This window comes from Helianthus annuus, chromosome 16 (assembly GCF_002127325.2).
Source record: "Helianthus annuus cultivar XRQ/B chromosome 16, HanXRQr2.0-SUNRISE, whole genome shotgun sequence".
Taxonomy (NCBI): domain Eukaryota; kingdom Viridiplantae; phylum Streptophyta; class Magnoliopsida; order Asterales; family Asteraceae; genus Helianthus; species Helianthus annuus.
Window position 1 is genome coordinate 109,967,172 of NC_035448.2, and position 14,804 is coordinate 109,981,975.

Consider the following 14,804-nt stretch of genomic DNA (forward strand, 5'->3'; position numbering starts at 1 on the left):
AATGTACACCCTGTCTTCCACGTGTCCAACTTAAAGAAATGTCTAGCTGACGAAGGACTCCACGTTCCTCTCGAAGACTTGCAAGTCAACGAAACACTTCACTTTGTAGAAAAACCGGTCGAAATCATGGACCAAGGAACCAAGCAATTGAGGCGCAGTCGAATTCCTATTGTCAAAGTTCGATGGGAAGGAAAACGTGGCGCTGAATTTACTTGGGAGCTCGAAAGCGAAATGAAATCGAAATATCCTCATCTTTTCCCTGAGTCTTCCTAAATTTCGGGACGAAATTTCCTAAAGGAGGGGAGACTGTAACGCCCTGTGTTTTGTACTTTCTATTTATAGCTTGTCTTACTCGTGTTGCTAATTTTGGAAGCTTTGTATCATTGTACTCGTTCCTTCTAGTACTCGTTGTAAACTCGAGATTTTGATCATGAATGAAAACTTGCATTTCCTTGTTACATACTATACATACACCATAATACGATTAATCATGAGATCATTTGATACTTCTTTGTGATACTTACAAACATATGTTGAACTTGTAAATATGTGACATATACTTGTCACTTACAAACATGTTACATACTTGTACATTACACTTTTTACCTAGTTAAATCATGTTTTATTTCATATTTCACCTTGTTACAAGTTAGGGGAAACATTGTTGCATATTATTACACAACTTAACTAACAAAATTACTCATTATAATGTTTTAAAAAAATAAAAAAATAAAGAAACATGGCAGCCCAAATTCAGCAAAATTCAGCCCCATATAGTTGGGTTTTGTGGGCTAGTTTCAAGGTGTAACCCCTTCTAAACACTTCCAAAGCCCAACCCATTGAAACCCTAATCCTTCCCCCTATAAATACCACTTATAACCGGCCTCCCTACCACTTTTGCAACACTAAAAACTCTCAAAACATCCTCCAAACCATAGCTGAAAGCAAAGGTTCGAGTAGATTGACACCCCTTCACGAAAATGAGCATAACTCACTCAATTCTTATCCGATTCACTCGATTCTTTTTCCTACTTGCTTGTATAATCATGGGGTTCGATTCCTAGACTTCTCCTTGGAGAAATCAGACCTGGAAATGCCCCGAAATAGTCCATAAACTTTCTGTTTGTTTTTATGTTCATCAAAAACTTGTTTAAATCTATGCAACTTGTGTCCAACACATCTCATACCTATGTCCTAATGCTTACAACTTATCCCATGGTTGGTTAAGCTTAAAAACAAGGTTGAGACATCTAAATCAGAGGTTAAAACCTCATAAACTTTCTGTTTTTAATTAGGGTTTTACCCACAAGTAATGTTCAAGTGTGAAACTTGTTGAATGTGTGATGGTTGGATTAGCTTGGGCTATCCTTCATAAGAATCCACTCATTACTTGATGTTTTGCTATAGATTAGTTGTTGTTAATACCTTGATACTTGTATGTTCATGACCCTCCTTGTTGTTTATAACAACAAGTGTAGTGGTGAACAATAGAGGTGCCTAAATGGAAGCTTGTTCTTCCTACCTCATGTATGTATTCTATGACACAAAGAGGTACCTAAATGGAGACATTAATCTCCTACCTCATGCTTGAATCATAAGACTTGTAAACTATATAATATCTAAGTTATTCTATATGTATACATCTAAGTAACTAAGACTTGATGATGACTTAATAGTTATTTGTTAAGTGGACGTTACATCATCTATGACCATGCCCTTGTTACGACTCTAATGGATCTTAGAATCCATGAAATCATACCAACTCTTTTGAGTTTCAATAGTGTCAAGAACAAGAGTTATGCGTACAAGATGATTATTTTCACCTATGTTACTTTCTATATATTAAAAACTCCGAATCTATAATCTTCCGTTATACGCCAAACTCACACACCTACGTTTCCTTGTGTAGAAGGACAAGGTGCTCCGAACTAATTCATCTACAAACTTGCTCTCGGAATTTCAAGTCACCACTTGTAAACCGTGAGTATACTCGTACTTTTCCCCTTTTTACTTTTACTACTTTTGGGGTGTAACATGTTTACCTATTGAAACTTACACATGAACTTTTGTCTAAACACATGAACATTCCTATAACATGCTTGTATATGTGATGACTTGATACTTTAAATTTGGGTGATTCTTATGTGTTGAACTTATCATTAACTTCGTACGAGCCAAACCTTGACATATGTAGCGCTATAGGATTAACGACCCGCCTCTACTGAAACTTTGGTTATGTCATGAGCAAGTTGCGTTTTCTTGGTTTGATATGTTATACACATGCCATATTTAATGTTTATCTTGAATCGCATGCTTGCTATGAGGAATTGTGCACAATTTTATCTTATGCTATGTATGTACCAAACTTGTATACTCGCCTTTGCTTTTGCATTGAATTATTTTAAACATGTTACAGGTTGATGAGGATGATGCTAAGAAAAGAAATAGCGTTGATGCCTAGATACACATATAGACGTTAGGGTTTAATATGTTGTATCAAATTTTGTTATGTTATCATGTTGTTTCGTTAAACTTGTTGTATTTGAATTTCTTGTAATGTTGACTATTTGAAGTTATGAAATGAAATGAAATTTGGATTTTCTAAATATTGTCACAAATAGCGTTATGATGTCTCTAGCAATCTTCACACTTCGTCTCATCCCGATGTTTCCGCCATTGGTTGGGGTGTGACAAAAACACAGAAAATGACATAAGTCTGGCCCCAGCATCTTTTTGTTTATGATTTGTCCATCTCATGCAGCAAAATGTTATTGGGTTATTAGATTTAATCACCTCTAACTATTGGCTATTGGCTGCTGCCACCCCCAACTATCGCTTTGACGCCCGTCACCCCCAACTTAACACTTAGTGTGTTCTGTCACCACATCGTTAACTGATCGCTAACTTTTGATCTTGTTACTATACTTTTGGGGGTGTTATAGGGATCTTAGGAAGGTTTTAGGGATCTTAGGACACCCCAAAAGTATAGTAACATGATCAAAAGTTAGTGATCAGTTAACGACATGGTGACAGAACACACTAGGTGTTAAGTTGGGGGTGGCGGGCGTCAAAATGATAGTTGGGGGTGGCAGCGGCCAATAGCCAATAGTTAGAGGTGATAAAATCCAATAACCCAATGTTATTTGAGTCACAGCACCTCAGGGAAGAATGCATTATCCGAAACTTTGGCGTAGAACAATATTTGAATATACAAGAAACGATATTTGGCATTTTTGGCGTTTTACTGAGGAAATAGTGTATCTGAAAGAACCGTCGATTTTTTTGGAATGTTTGAGTGTTTTGGCGTTTTCTAAGATGAATGGTATATAGTAGAAAATATGGCGTTTTTTGTGTTTGATGTTTTGGGGATTTTGGCGTTTGTAAGTTGAATGGTATCTATGCAGTTAATGCGGAAAAATATCGGTTATCGGTCAAGGACCAATATTTGAGATATCGGTTATCACGGTGAGATATCGGTAGGATATCGGTAATTTATAATATCATGCATATATATATATATATATATATATATATATATACAAACACAATTATATATCTTATAAAATAAATAAATTTTATTCTAATAATGAATAAAAGATAACTAAAATAGATAAAAAAATATGTAATGGTTAATTTAATAAAGTGGAGTAAGAGAAATAAATGGACTTTAAAAACCGAAAAGTTAAATTAAATATTAAAATATTAGTATATACACCCATTTCCCAATGCAGACTTTCTCACTTACCCACATGTAACCCTAAAAATCAAAACTACCGCCCCCAACATGTCTTCTTCTTCAAAAGCTCTGGTTCTTCTCCTCCATTTCTGCTCTTCAACAAGGTTAGTTTCAGGCCCTTTTTATGCTTATGGAACGCCAATTTCATCTTCTGAAATGCGTTCCCAACCGAACCGCCTCAGTTCAGATTCGACCGCCTTAGTGGTTAGAGGCTACGTACCAAAGTAAACCTACTGTCACACCCCGATATTTCCACGTATTACCGGTGGGCCCGGTGGGGAGTATCGTGACGTAGTTGATATCATCATAGTCAAACAACACAATTCGAATGCACAGCGGAAGCAACAGATAAATATATTACAATCCGATATAGAGTAATATCAAAGTATTACAACGGAAAGTAAAGGATCCACAGGTGGATCAAATAAAAGATAATTGTTCAGCAGATTTTAACATCTAAGCTTGCGAGACTCTTTATTGATGCTAGGAGTAGCCAACCTATTCCGATTAGTACCTGCACTTAGCCTTTTTGGAAAATACGTCAGTTTTCACTGGTAAATACAATTTAACTGACTCATTTTGAAAATGTTTAAGAAAATTGATTTGAGTGCGCATGGCACAAAACTTTTTATAACTTGGGATAGTTATTTGTATATAACACTTGTAAAAGAATTAAATGTTTCTTATACGTTCAGTAGCCTAGCCTGTATACCGGGTTAAAGATTAATAGACACACCACAGGTATAATGCCCACAAGGTTGATTCCTCTAAGTGGATTACCAGTTTTTACATAGGCACTGTCAGGTGTACGCCTACACCCCGTGCTTAGGTCGTGGCCATTTCATGAATGATGCCAATGATATCCGGGACATGTTCATTAACCCCCCAAAGGTTTTAAGCAAACAAAACAATTTAAACGGGTCATTTCAATGAATTAACCACCATACGATTAAAGATTCAATGCCCGACCAAGCGGTATTCTATATACCTTACCCCAAGCCCGTATAAGGGAAAATAAGTTAAAAGTATTTACCTGAGCTAAATTTAAATTCAATCCCAGCCGTATATCAAATCAGCAAGTACAGATAGCTTTTACTGGGCTCCTAAATCTGGAACGAAGGTTTTTAATAACGAGTCTTAAAGGAGGATACGGTTCAAAACGCATGATTAAGCCTATGCTTAGATCGGTTAGTTTTAAAAGAGGATACGGTTCAAAACGCATGATTAAGCGAGAACCAGATTAGAATGTGGTTTAGACCCGACAAGCTTGTATACTTGTGTAATAAGGTAAACTAAACACATTCTGGATTTTGAGATAAAAATGATAAGGTTTGACCCGTTTCGGCTAATTTATGCAAACTAGTTACATAAGCCGATCCGAACGCGAAAAGTGCGTAACGGGTAACCAAAAGAGTCATGAACAAGTTTCCTAAGTTAATATGCCTAAAATATGTTGCGATATCAGTAGGATACCTTCCGTTATGCCCAAAACGAATTTAAAACCAATTTATGCCCCGTAGGGGTATTTTGGTCATTTTAAAGGTTATAAGAGAGTTTAAATATTAATCTGAGTTTCAGGTCTGATATAATCAGTAAAAATACTTAATTTAATAAGTTATAACATTAGGGTATAGCATATATGTGAAAGGTCAAAATTAGAGAATCTGAGTTTAAAACTTTTCTTTACTGTTAAAATATATAAATTTACTTAAAAACAACACTAGGTATTAAGTTTCATATGCCAAAAATAGTTTTAACTCATACTAAGCGCTTAAAACGCGTAAAAGTCGGTTTTAAGCGATTTTCAGGTTTAAATAGGCAATCTGAGTTTTTGATCAGTTTATAAAGTTCAAAATATTTTATTTATGATATAAAATCAGTAGCAAAAAAAAAGTTTGGTATCAAAATATTATGTAAAACTTATTTTATGGGCCAAAAGGGCGAAACCGGTGATTACCGAATTAAAGCTAGAACCCTATGTTATGCTCAGCCTAAAAATAAATAAAAATCTTTAAAAATCCCTAAATATTATTTTATATCAGTAGGTAAAAAGTTTGGTTTCAAAAATTGGGTTTAGATAGGCTATACGCTAATTATGCCGTTTAATTAACAAAAAGCTTTCTAATTACGCTATTGAGCATAACTCCTAATCTAGACCTCAAACTGATATCAAATTTTAAGGACAAGTTTATAAATCAGTAATAAAGATTATTGTCCTCTCACATTTTCAAAATTCTCATTTTAGGGTCAAAAGGGCATAACGGTCAACATTTAGGCATTTAACGGAAACACGCATGAACTAGGATTTCTATGGAACCAAGTTGTATAACCTTGGAGGGTTATACTAACTTATAATATGGTCCTAATGGAATCCTAAGGCATATCTAAACTAAGCTAAATCGGGTCAGAACTGAAAGTTAAAACAAAAGTCAACTTTTGCGACTTTCGGTTCCGAACCGAGCCTATACTTAGAATTGTCGGGTTGAATCATGCTTAGGCATGTTCAACTAATATTTACCAAGTTATTAAAGTGAGAAAACTTGATTTTATGGCTTTTATATTAATAGTTATGTATTTTATTTAGAACTAACCCGTTTGACTTTTATTTGACCCGACAATTTAACTAAGTAAACGTGGTAATTAGGAGGTGCCCTTTTGAGGGTTAAACACCTGCCTAATTACGGTCACGTAGCCATGTTCGTTGCGAACTGTGGCTCAACCGTTTAAAAGTCAAAGCGTTTATCGAAAACGCTTGACTTTTCGGTTTAAAACGCGAATAATTAAACTAAGCACGAAGAAACACTTACAAAGGGTCCAAAGGACAAAAGGAGGTTCTCAAGAAGCTCAAGATCCTCCAAGAATTAGAGAATAAGCAGATTTGAAAGGAAGGAGCAAGTTGAAATGAAGTGGGGGAAGGGTATTTATAGGTTTTTGAGGACCGTTAAGATCGTTCATCGATAAACGTGATCAAAGCTGGACCGTCACCTTTACCCACTGTTTTGGGAACCATGGGCACCCAAAATAGCCCCTAGAAAGCTTAAAAACCTGGCAGGGTCAAACGGGCTGCGTAAGGTTCCAAGGGAACTTATGCGGGCCGCCTGAGGTTCTCAGCTCAGCAACAACTTTTAAATAATGACAGAAATGGTCCCTGTGAGCTTTTAAGGTCATTTTAGGCACGTTTAAGGCCCGTTAACCTCATTTTAAGGCTCTACTATGATGCTCAAACATAAGGGACATGAAACATACTCAAAGATATGCCAGATGTCGGTTCGTTTGGCCGTACGGTCACGTTGTTCGTCTAATTACGACGAAACACGAACGGACGCGAAAAACGATCCAAACATGCGACGAATGGAATTTTATCAAGCCATACACTAAAATAAGATATTTTAGTGCTTACATAAATTTTTGAGTGTCCGGGGATATTCTGAATGCGAGATATGCGCAAAAGTGCAAACTTGTACACTTTTTGACACTTTTAGTCCCTGCATGACGTAAAAGTTTATTTTTGCTCACCAATCACCTCTAAGCCTATATCTAAGCTATATAAAGGATAAATAGGTTATGCTTAACTCATGGACATATTCCGGAAGGTCCATTACCATACGATTCGACCTACTTTTGCAGTTTGACACAAATAGTCCTTTAATTGCGCAAAGAAGCGCGAAATGTCGTTTAGTGATATCCAAGCCTTCCATGGCCCATATTGATCATTCCCAAGCATATACTTAAATATTACTACGCTCCTGATTGCTTAAATGGTCACCGAAAGGTGTAGATTCAAAAGTTGACGCTTTAGGTCCCTCTATTGCGCAAACTTGCGCATCTCATCATTTAATAGCATTGAAACCTCATCTAATCCATATTAGGCATTCTTGGAAGTATTATTAAACATCACGATGCTTCGGGTTTGCTAAAAGATCATTCAGAGGTATAATTAAACATATTGACACTTTTAACCCCTCTAACTTGCAAAGTTGCGCGTAACTTTACTTATAGGCATAAAAACCTTGGTTGGCCAATAATTGGCATTCCCGAGAATATAATCAAATATCATGAAGCTCCCGGTTTGTCAAATGGTCATTCAGAGGTAAGGATTAACATGTTGACGCTTTTAACCCTTCATTGCGCAAACTTTCAATTAATTACGCAAACGGCTACACTTGATCAAAAAGTGGCTCATTTGTGAATATAAATATCGTGAGAGGTTATTTAGCAACTTATTTTAGGTATGCTAACACTTCCAGTCCTTTCATAATCAAAGTTTTTGATTTTTCGAAAAATTAGTCCCTAAATTTCAATGTTTGACTTCATTAGAGTTTATTACACGTGTCAATACATCATTGGACGTGACTTTACGAAGTGTTACACCTACCGATATTCTCGGCGAGATGGACGATATGAAATTAAATAAATGTAATTTTGTATACTAAATACTAAAAATGTCGTATCTTTAAAAAAAGCCGTGTATAATCAGATTGAATAAATCTACCAAATAATAAAAAAATTACATCCTTAAAAACCCCGTATGTTACACGTGTTGAATAGATCTAAAAAAGAGTTATATCTTTAAAAACAATGTGTATTACGCATATTAAATAAATGTAATTTTGTATATTAAATACTAAAAAGGTCGTATCTTTAAAAAAACCTGTGTATAGTTGGGTCAAAAAATCTACCAAATGATAAAAACATTATATCCTTAAAAACATCTTGTATTATACGTGTTGAATAAATCTAATTTTACATAAGAAATGATAAAAATTTATATCTTTAAAAACTTCGTGTATTACACGGGTTATATAAATGTAACTTTGTATAGTAAATAATAAAAAAATTATATTTTTCAAAACCCCGTATTTTAGACTTGTTGAATAAGTATAATTTTATATATCAAATAATAAAAAAGTGGGGAACTTATGAAAGATGAAAAGTATATAAGAGACTAAAGTTGAAAGTAAAAAAAGTGTTGAGATTAATTTGCAAAAGATAAAAAGCTTTGGGTTGAAAGTAAAAAAAAATTAAAGGGGTCAAATTGCAAAAGATGAAAACTTTTGAATTAGAAGTGAAAAATCATATTAATCAAAGGGGTTAAAATACCAAAGATTGAAACTTTAGACTTAAATTGTCAAAGATTAAAATTTTAGAGTTAAAAAAGAAATCAATTAAACAAAAGAGATAAATAGATTTAGTTAAATTGACTTTAATATTATTATTATTAATAGATTTAGTTAAATTGAATTTATTATTATTGTTTAATAAAAGAGATAAATAAAAATAAGGGTGAGAAATTACCAGGGAATGACATGTGTCCAAAAAGGATTTTTGTTTATTAGTATAGAAAGATTATAGTAGATAGATTTATATTTAACATGTACAATATTAAGAATAATTCAAATTTTATAATTATTTTGTTCTTTGAATACAACTAATCTTATCATTCAACCCGTGTAACAAACTAGTGATATAATGTATCAACGAGGAATGTGGGCCTGATTCAATCCACGTAAGCATAACAATGTTTTTTTTGTGCATCTCGTAATTTGATTTAACCATAAATGGGCTAGGTGAGACGACCCTTCAATTCTAAATGGGCCAAATCTATATGGCCCATAAATTTATTTATTCAGTTCACAAATAAACCGGAACAAATGTTCATAGTTAATACTTTATATATGCCTATAGTCGTCCTATACGAGTCCACAATAATCGAGCCCACATGAACCAAGCGAGAGCTGGAACCAGGCAAGTAGACTCCGATCTTAATCACTTCCGGGTCACGGACCATGAGTCCGGACCTATATTTACTAATGAGTCGAGACTCGAGCTACATTGAACTCAAACACACCCTAAAGACAATAAATTAAGCCGGTTTAATGATGTTCAAACTTATGTATACACATAGATTGCCTTTTTTATTGGTTCACTCATTCTTGGCTGGCTCGGGCTCCAACCGCGAAAAATTCCGTAATGACTTCCAGTGGCATCCCTTTTGTTTCTGGAACCTTTAAGAGCACAAACACCCATGAAATAGCACACACGACGGCATAAATTCCGAAAACTCCCTCCAGCCCGATAGTAGAAAGCATCACGGGCAATGTGTATGTCACAATGATATCACATATCCAGAAGACTAGTGCACATATGGCAATGCAGACTCCACGAACCCGTGTTGGGAAGATTTCTGAGCATAAAATGTTTGGAATCGGGCCGTAAGCCATGACAAAACAGCAAAAGTAGACAACCACACACACTGTTGAGATAACTGCCTGTATTACAGATCCCATCTTGATTATGTTACTCATAACGAGGATCACCAGAGACGCTATTAGTATGGGAATTGTAGTCAGCAAAAGAGCCCTGAAAAGGAAGAGTTAGTAGGGGCGTTTTCGTCTTTTCACATTATGCTACAGGGAGTGATTTCAACCCGTTTACCTATAACGGATCAGTTTGGGTTATGTTGACGGGTGGTCACATGGCTTATGCTAAAATATTTAGAACCATATTTTGCACATCATAATGGTAATGATTAAAAGAATGGATAATAACATCGTTTGCAGGTTGATCTGTCCAGACACGTTTTGGCACACTAAAAAATCCGATCCGATCTGACCATAACCCTTTTTGACCTGTTACCCAACCTGGTGTAGAAGCAATCTATGAACCACACTAAAAACATCCATTTTTACCCAAGCTCGTTTGACCCGTTACCCGGTCCGCCCTGCCAATCTTGCCACCTTTGATGGTATCCTCATGTAAAAGCATGGTTACATTACCTTCGACCCGTGATATCCATGAACCGCATGGCAATAGCAATACATGGAAGCATTAAAAGAGTTGTGAATGCACTAATGAGAAAAGAAGCGGAATCTGAACCAAGGCCATGGCTCGATAAAAGAACACTCACACCCGCTTGCTCGAGGATTTGAGGTGTGTAGTACATAACCCCGTTTATTCCTGAAAACTACATTAAACATAAAAACGAGCATTTTAATTAATTTTATTCAGAAAAATTACAAGAGTTAAACCCTTCTTTTGTTTAGGAAAATCAAACCATGTACACATATACGGGTCAATTTGGGTTGTGTTTTATCTAAATGGTCAAATTAGTTAGAAATGCATAAGAATATGTTCGCGGGTTGGGCCAACCAATTCAACCTGTTTACCAACCCATCCATGTGGTCCAAACAGATCATTTCTTACCTGCTGAAGCATTTGGATTGAAACCCCAACAAACAACGCACGTGAAACCCCCGGATCAAGAAGTGCAGACCACATTGGCGTACTGGAAGCGGTCTCTGACGGGTGAACCATCGCGGGTCCCACAGGACATTGACTCATGAGCTCTTTAGAGTACAAAGCAGGTTGACTCACTAGAGCCGAAGCTTGAACATATTCACCATCAACAGGAACATTGCCACCACTACCTGGAACCGAAACAAGTGACCCGCGGCGGGACCCGCCAGGCCCACTCGGTTCTTGATGCAAATATATTCTCTTAAACCCACCTTCCTTTTCCCCATCTTCACCTTCTTTTTCCGACCACTTCCACGCCAACTGCCACCCACCGCCGATCCCCATGCCACCATGTGCTGCCGCCGAAACACTCGTTGTTTGCCGCGAAATCAACGGGCTTTGTAAATTCTCATCATATTCATCTCCACCGTCCGTCCCATACCCTTCACCTTCATTTTGTACACTCTCTTCATCCCATTGGTCGTCTTTCACTGGCGGGTCCATCGTACTAAACATGCTACCCCAATTCTGGAACAACATGCTTCTCATGCTTCCTGACTCGGGTTGTTTTTCGTGAACACTGCCAAAGAGGGTAACAAGTGGGTCCATTAATGGAATGCTTGAGTTGACCGTGGTTCCTTGACGGGATAAGATACTACGCATGCTTTGACTTTGACCGTGGGCCGGTTTTGCTATCCATGAGAGACCCTTTTCGGGCCCGTATAACTTGATTTCGTCTTTGTGAGACGTTGGATCTTCGGTATCTTCAGTTTCCAAACCGAGCATGTATTCTTCAATCGATGTGTCACCTCCAACCGCTAAACCTTCTACTAGTAATGCCAGTTCGCCTGTTATTCAAGTTGTTACAGTTTACATATAGTATCCGAATACTTGCAGTTGCCAATGAAAATGGATGGGTCAAACGGGTTGGGCCATGGGACAAAATGGGTACCTTTTGTATGTGTTAAGATGGGTCGGGTCGGGCTAGGTTGGTCCAATACACTTTTTCCAAAGTTTAAAACGTCAAATAGGGGTGCTAAACGGGTCGCGTTTGCGAGTTGGCGGGTTCAACCCGACCCGAACCCAAAATTTTATACCAACCCGAACCCGAAAATCGTGTTATACATATGAACCCGAACACGGCCTGAATATTCGCGGAACATGACCCGTTCTACCCGATTTTTTTCGCAAATTAATATATTAAAATTTACTACAAAAATATAATACAATTACTTTGTAATTATAAAATCTTATGTCAATATCTCTTTTTAAGTTATAATTATGGCATAAAATATACATTCAACTTAATTTATTATATAAAACATATTATAAAAAATAAAATAAAATATAACATAAATGTTTTAAACCTGCCAACCCGACCAGGTTACACGAACCTGACCCGTTTAGCTAAACGGGTTCACGGGTTCAACCTGAAACTGACCCGAACCCGTTTAGACTAAATCCAAACCCGTGAATTTCATGTTAAGTTCAGGTCGTGTCAGAAATTCACACCCCTAGCGCCAAATACTATTAAAAAGTGCGTCTTATTTCAGTAATATATATTTAAAAAAAAACAATCTACAGGAAGTTCTATACATGTTTCCTTTTAGTTGGTTTCTATTTTACCCATTTTGACCCATTAACAATAGTGTATAACTTAAACGGGCTCACTCATTAGTAAATGGGTCGAAATTGCCCAGTGTACATTTAGACAAAGAAAAAGATACCCGAAACATCTTCTTTGCCACGTAATCTTTGCAAGACGCGTTTTGCCTCCGCCATCTTTCCTTTACTCACAAGCCATCGCGGCGATTCGAGCAAATAGAAAACCGTTAACACAAAATAAACAAGTGCTGGAATACAAACAACACCCAACATCAACCTCCAACTTGTTGAAGCCATCAATGACAACCCGAAAACCATACAATATGCCAAAAACATTCCACCCGAGCCCGTGAATTGTGGGAGTGTATTTAACAATCCCCGAACCTCAGGAGGAGCGGTTTCGGATATATAAATAGGTGTTAAAGTGACTGCTAAACCAACTCCAAATCCATCTATTAATCTTGCTAGAAGAAGAACATAGACATTAGGTGACCAAAGCATTATTAGTCCACCAATGAAGTAAAAGAAAGATGAGAGTATTAGCATGGGGCGGCGGCCCACTGTATCGGATATGGGCCCGGAGCAAGTTGTGATCAGGGTCGCCCCGATTAGTGACATGGCAACAACTAGGCCTTCTATTGTACTTCCAAGTGTTAGCTCCTTCTTTATGTATACCACAGCTCCTATATGTGTTAATTATGGATACATACAACAGGAATGTCAATTTCTAACATGACACAAATTTCACGGGTTTGGGTTTAGTCTAAATGGGTTCGGGTCAAACAAGCAAACATGTTTACCTAAACGGGTTTTGTTCAGGTAAACATATTGGGTTCGCCGGTTGACTTGTTTAACCGGTTTCATTTTATACTTAAAAAATATGTATGTTTTTATGTTATGGCGTAAATTGATTGAGATAAAAGAGAAAGAAGCATCAAGTTTTTTTTTTTTTTTTTTTTTAATTTTTAATTTTAATGTTATCTTTTAAATAAAAATAAATCTCGGGTTAATGGGGCCGGGAAAGTTTCGCGTCATGTTCAAGTTGATGTGTCTGACACGATTTCTGGGTTCATGTCAAATTTTCTTGTTCGTGTCAGGTTCGACCCGCTAACACTACCCATTTAGCACCCCTAAGTCATAAAGATTTTTGGTACGTGTCAAAACGAGACGAGACGGGTTTAGGGTTATCACTGCAAAAACTAAAGAGAAAGAAGTAGAGTACCTGCAATTGTAGCATTATCCCAACCTTGTAAAAGATTGCCAATTGTAGCAATAATAGCAACCAATGCAGCCCCATTCATGTTCTTCAAATTCAAAACCCTAGATCAAAACCCATTTGTACAAAAAATGAACTTTTGGTATAACTAACTTTCTCCATTTCTTGACATACACCCCCCCCCCCCCCCCCCCAAGTCTTTAGCTTGGAAAGGAACCTAGATCTATTTCACTTTCCTGATCACATAACTAAAATCTTCAAAAAAAAAAGATACTTTTTTTACTACCCATTTAATTTCAAGAAAGTGAAAAGATAGCAAGAGTGAAAGTACAAGCTTTAAAGCTTTGCTTACCACATCATGATCATGATCACATGCATACACACCTTCTGTATCTATATTTAAATTAAATTAAATTAAATAAAGAATAAAAAAGGAAACAGAAAATACCTGAAAGCAGAGAGATGGCCCAAGAATTCTGGATGGAATCTTGCAAAAAGCTACAAACTTTCTTTATAAATGATTAAGTTAGGAAAATGTTGCTGTTCAGTCCCACCAACCCAAAACAAATCACTAAATTTCTTAAAATCATTCTCAAAATCATCATGTTTTCTTTTTTATTTTCAAGACCAATCAGCCATATTTATTATGAGTACCCAGAAACCAAAGGTTGAAAAAGGCTCAAGTTTTCTGCATGATTTTTCAAGATTATACCGGGCTCTCTTACTATCCAAACTAATTCAACTCAACTCAGCTCGTATATAAAACTCGAGTTTTGACTCGTTTTCAAAGTTCTACACTTTAAACTCAAACGTGACTTCAGCTCGGTTTGTTTATTATTTATTTATTTTATTTATTTATATACGCAGTGGCGGAACTAGAACATTAACTCAGGGTATCCCCAATTTTTTTTTTTACCATGCAATCATACAATATTAAAAAAACAACAATAAATAAATAAAGTAAAAAATTCTTTTCGACCGCACAAACCGTAGTATTGTTCAAAAATTCCG

At 36.3% G+C, this 14,804-nt stretch overlaps 1 protein-coding gene across 2 annotated transcripts; it reads right to left on the reverse strand.

Moving 5' to 3' along the window:
- Positions 1-9,315: 9,315 nt before the first annotated feature.
- Positions 9,316-14,511, reverse strand: LOC110886771 (monosaccharide-sensing protein 2). 2 transcript variants are annotated; one of them, XM_035985557.1, is made up of 6 exons: positions 14,242-14,511; positions 13,800-13,881; positions 12,700-13,260; positions 10,940-11,820; positions 10,513-10,700; positions 9,316-10,096 (listed from the first exon to the last, which is right to left on the reverse strand). In XM_035985557.1, the coding sequence occupies exons 2-6, from the start codon at positions 13,876-13,878 to the stop codon at positions 9,664-9,666; spliced, it is 2,142 nt and encodes a 713-aa protein (XP_035841450.1). In that variant the 5' UTR covers positions 13,879-13,881; positions 14,242-14,511; the 3' UTR covers positions 9,316-9,663. The 2 variants fall into 2 exon arrangements, with proteins under 2 accessions (XP_035841450.1, XP_021990305.1); XM_022134613.2 differs by having other exon boundaries at positions 13,800-13,897.
- Between the last annotated feature and the right edge of the window lie 293 nt (positions 14,512-14,804).

Coding starts and splice junctions, on each gene's coding strand:
- LOC110886771 (XM_035985557.1), bottom strand. CDS start 13,878: ATGAATGGGGCTGCATTGGTTGCTATTATTGCTACAATTGGCAATCTT. Junction 13,261..13,799: donor GGATAATGCTACAATTGCAG/GTACTCTACTTC, acceptor TAACACATATAG/GAGCTGTGGTATACATAAAG. Junction 10,097..10,512: donor ATGGATATCACGGGTCGAAG/GTAATGTAACCA, acceptor CTTCCTTTTCAG/GGCTCTTTTGCTGACTACAA.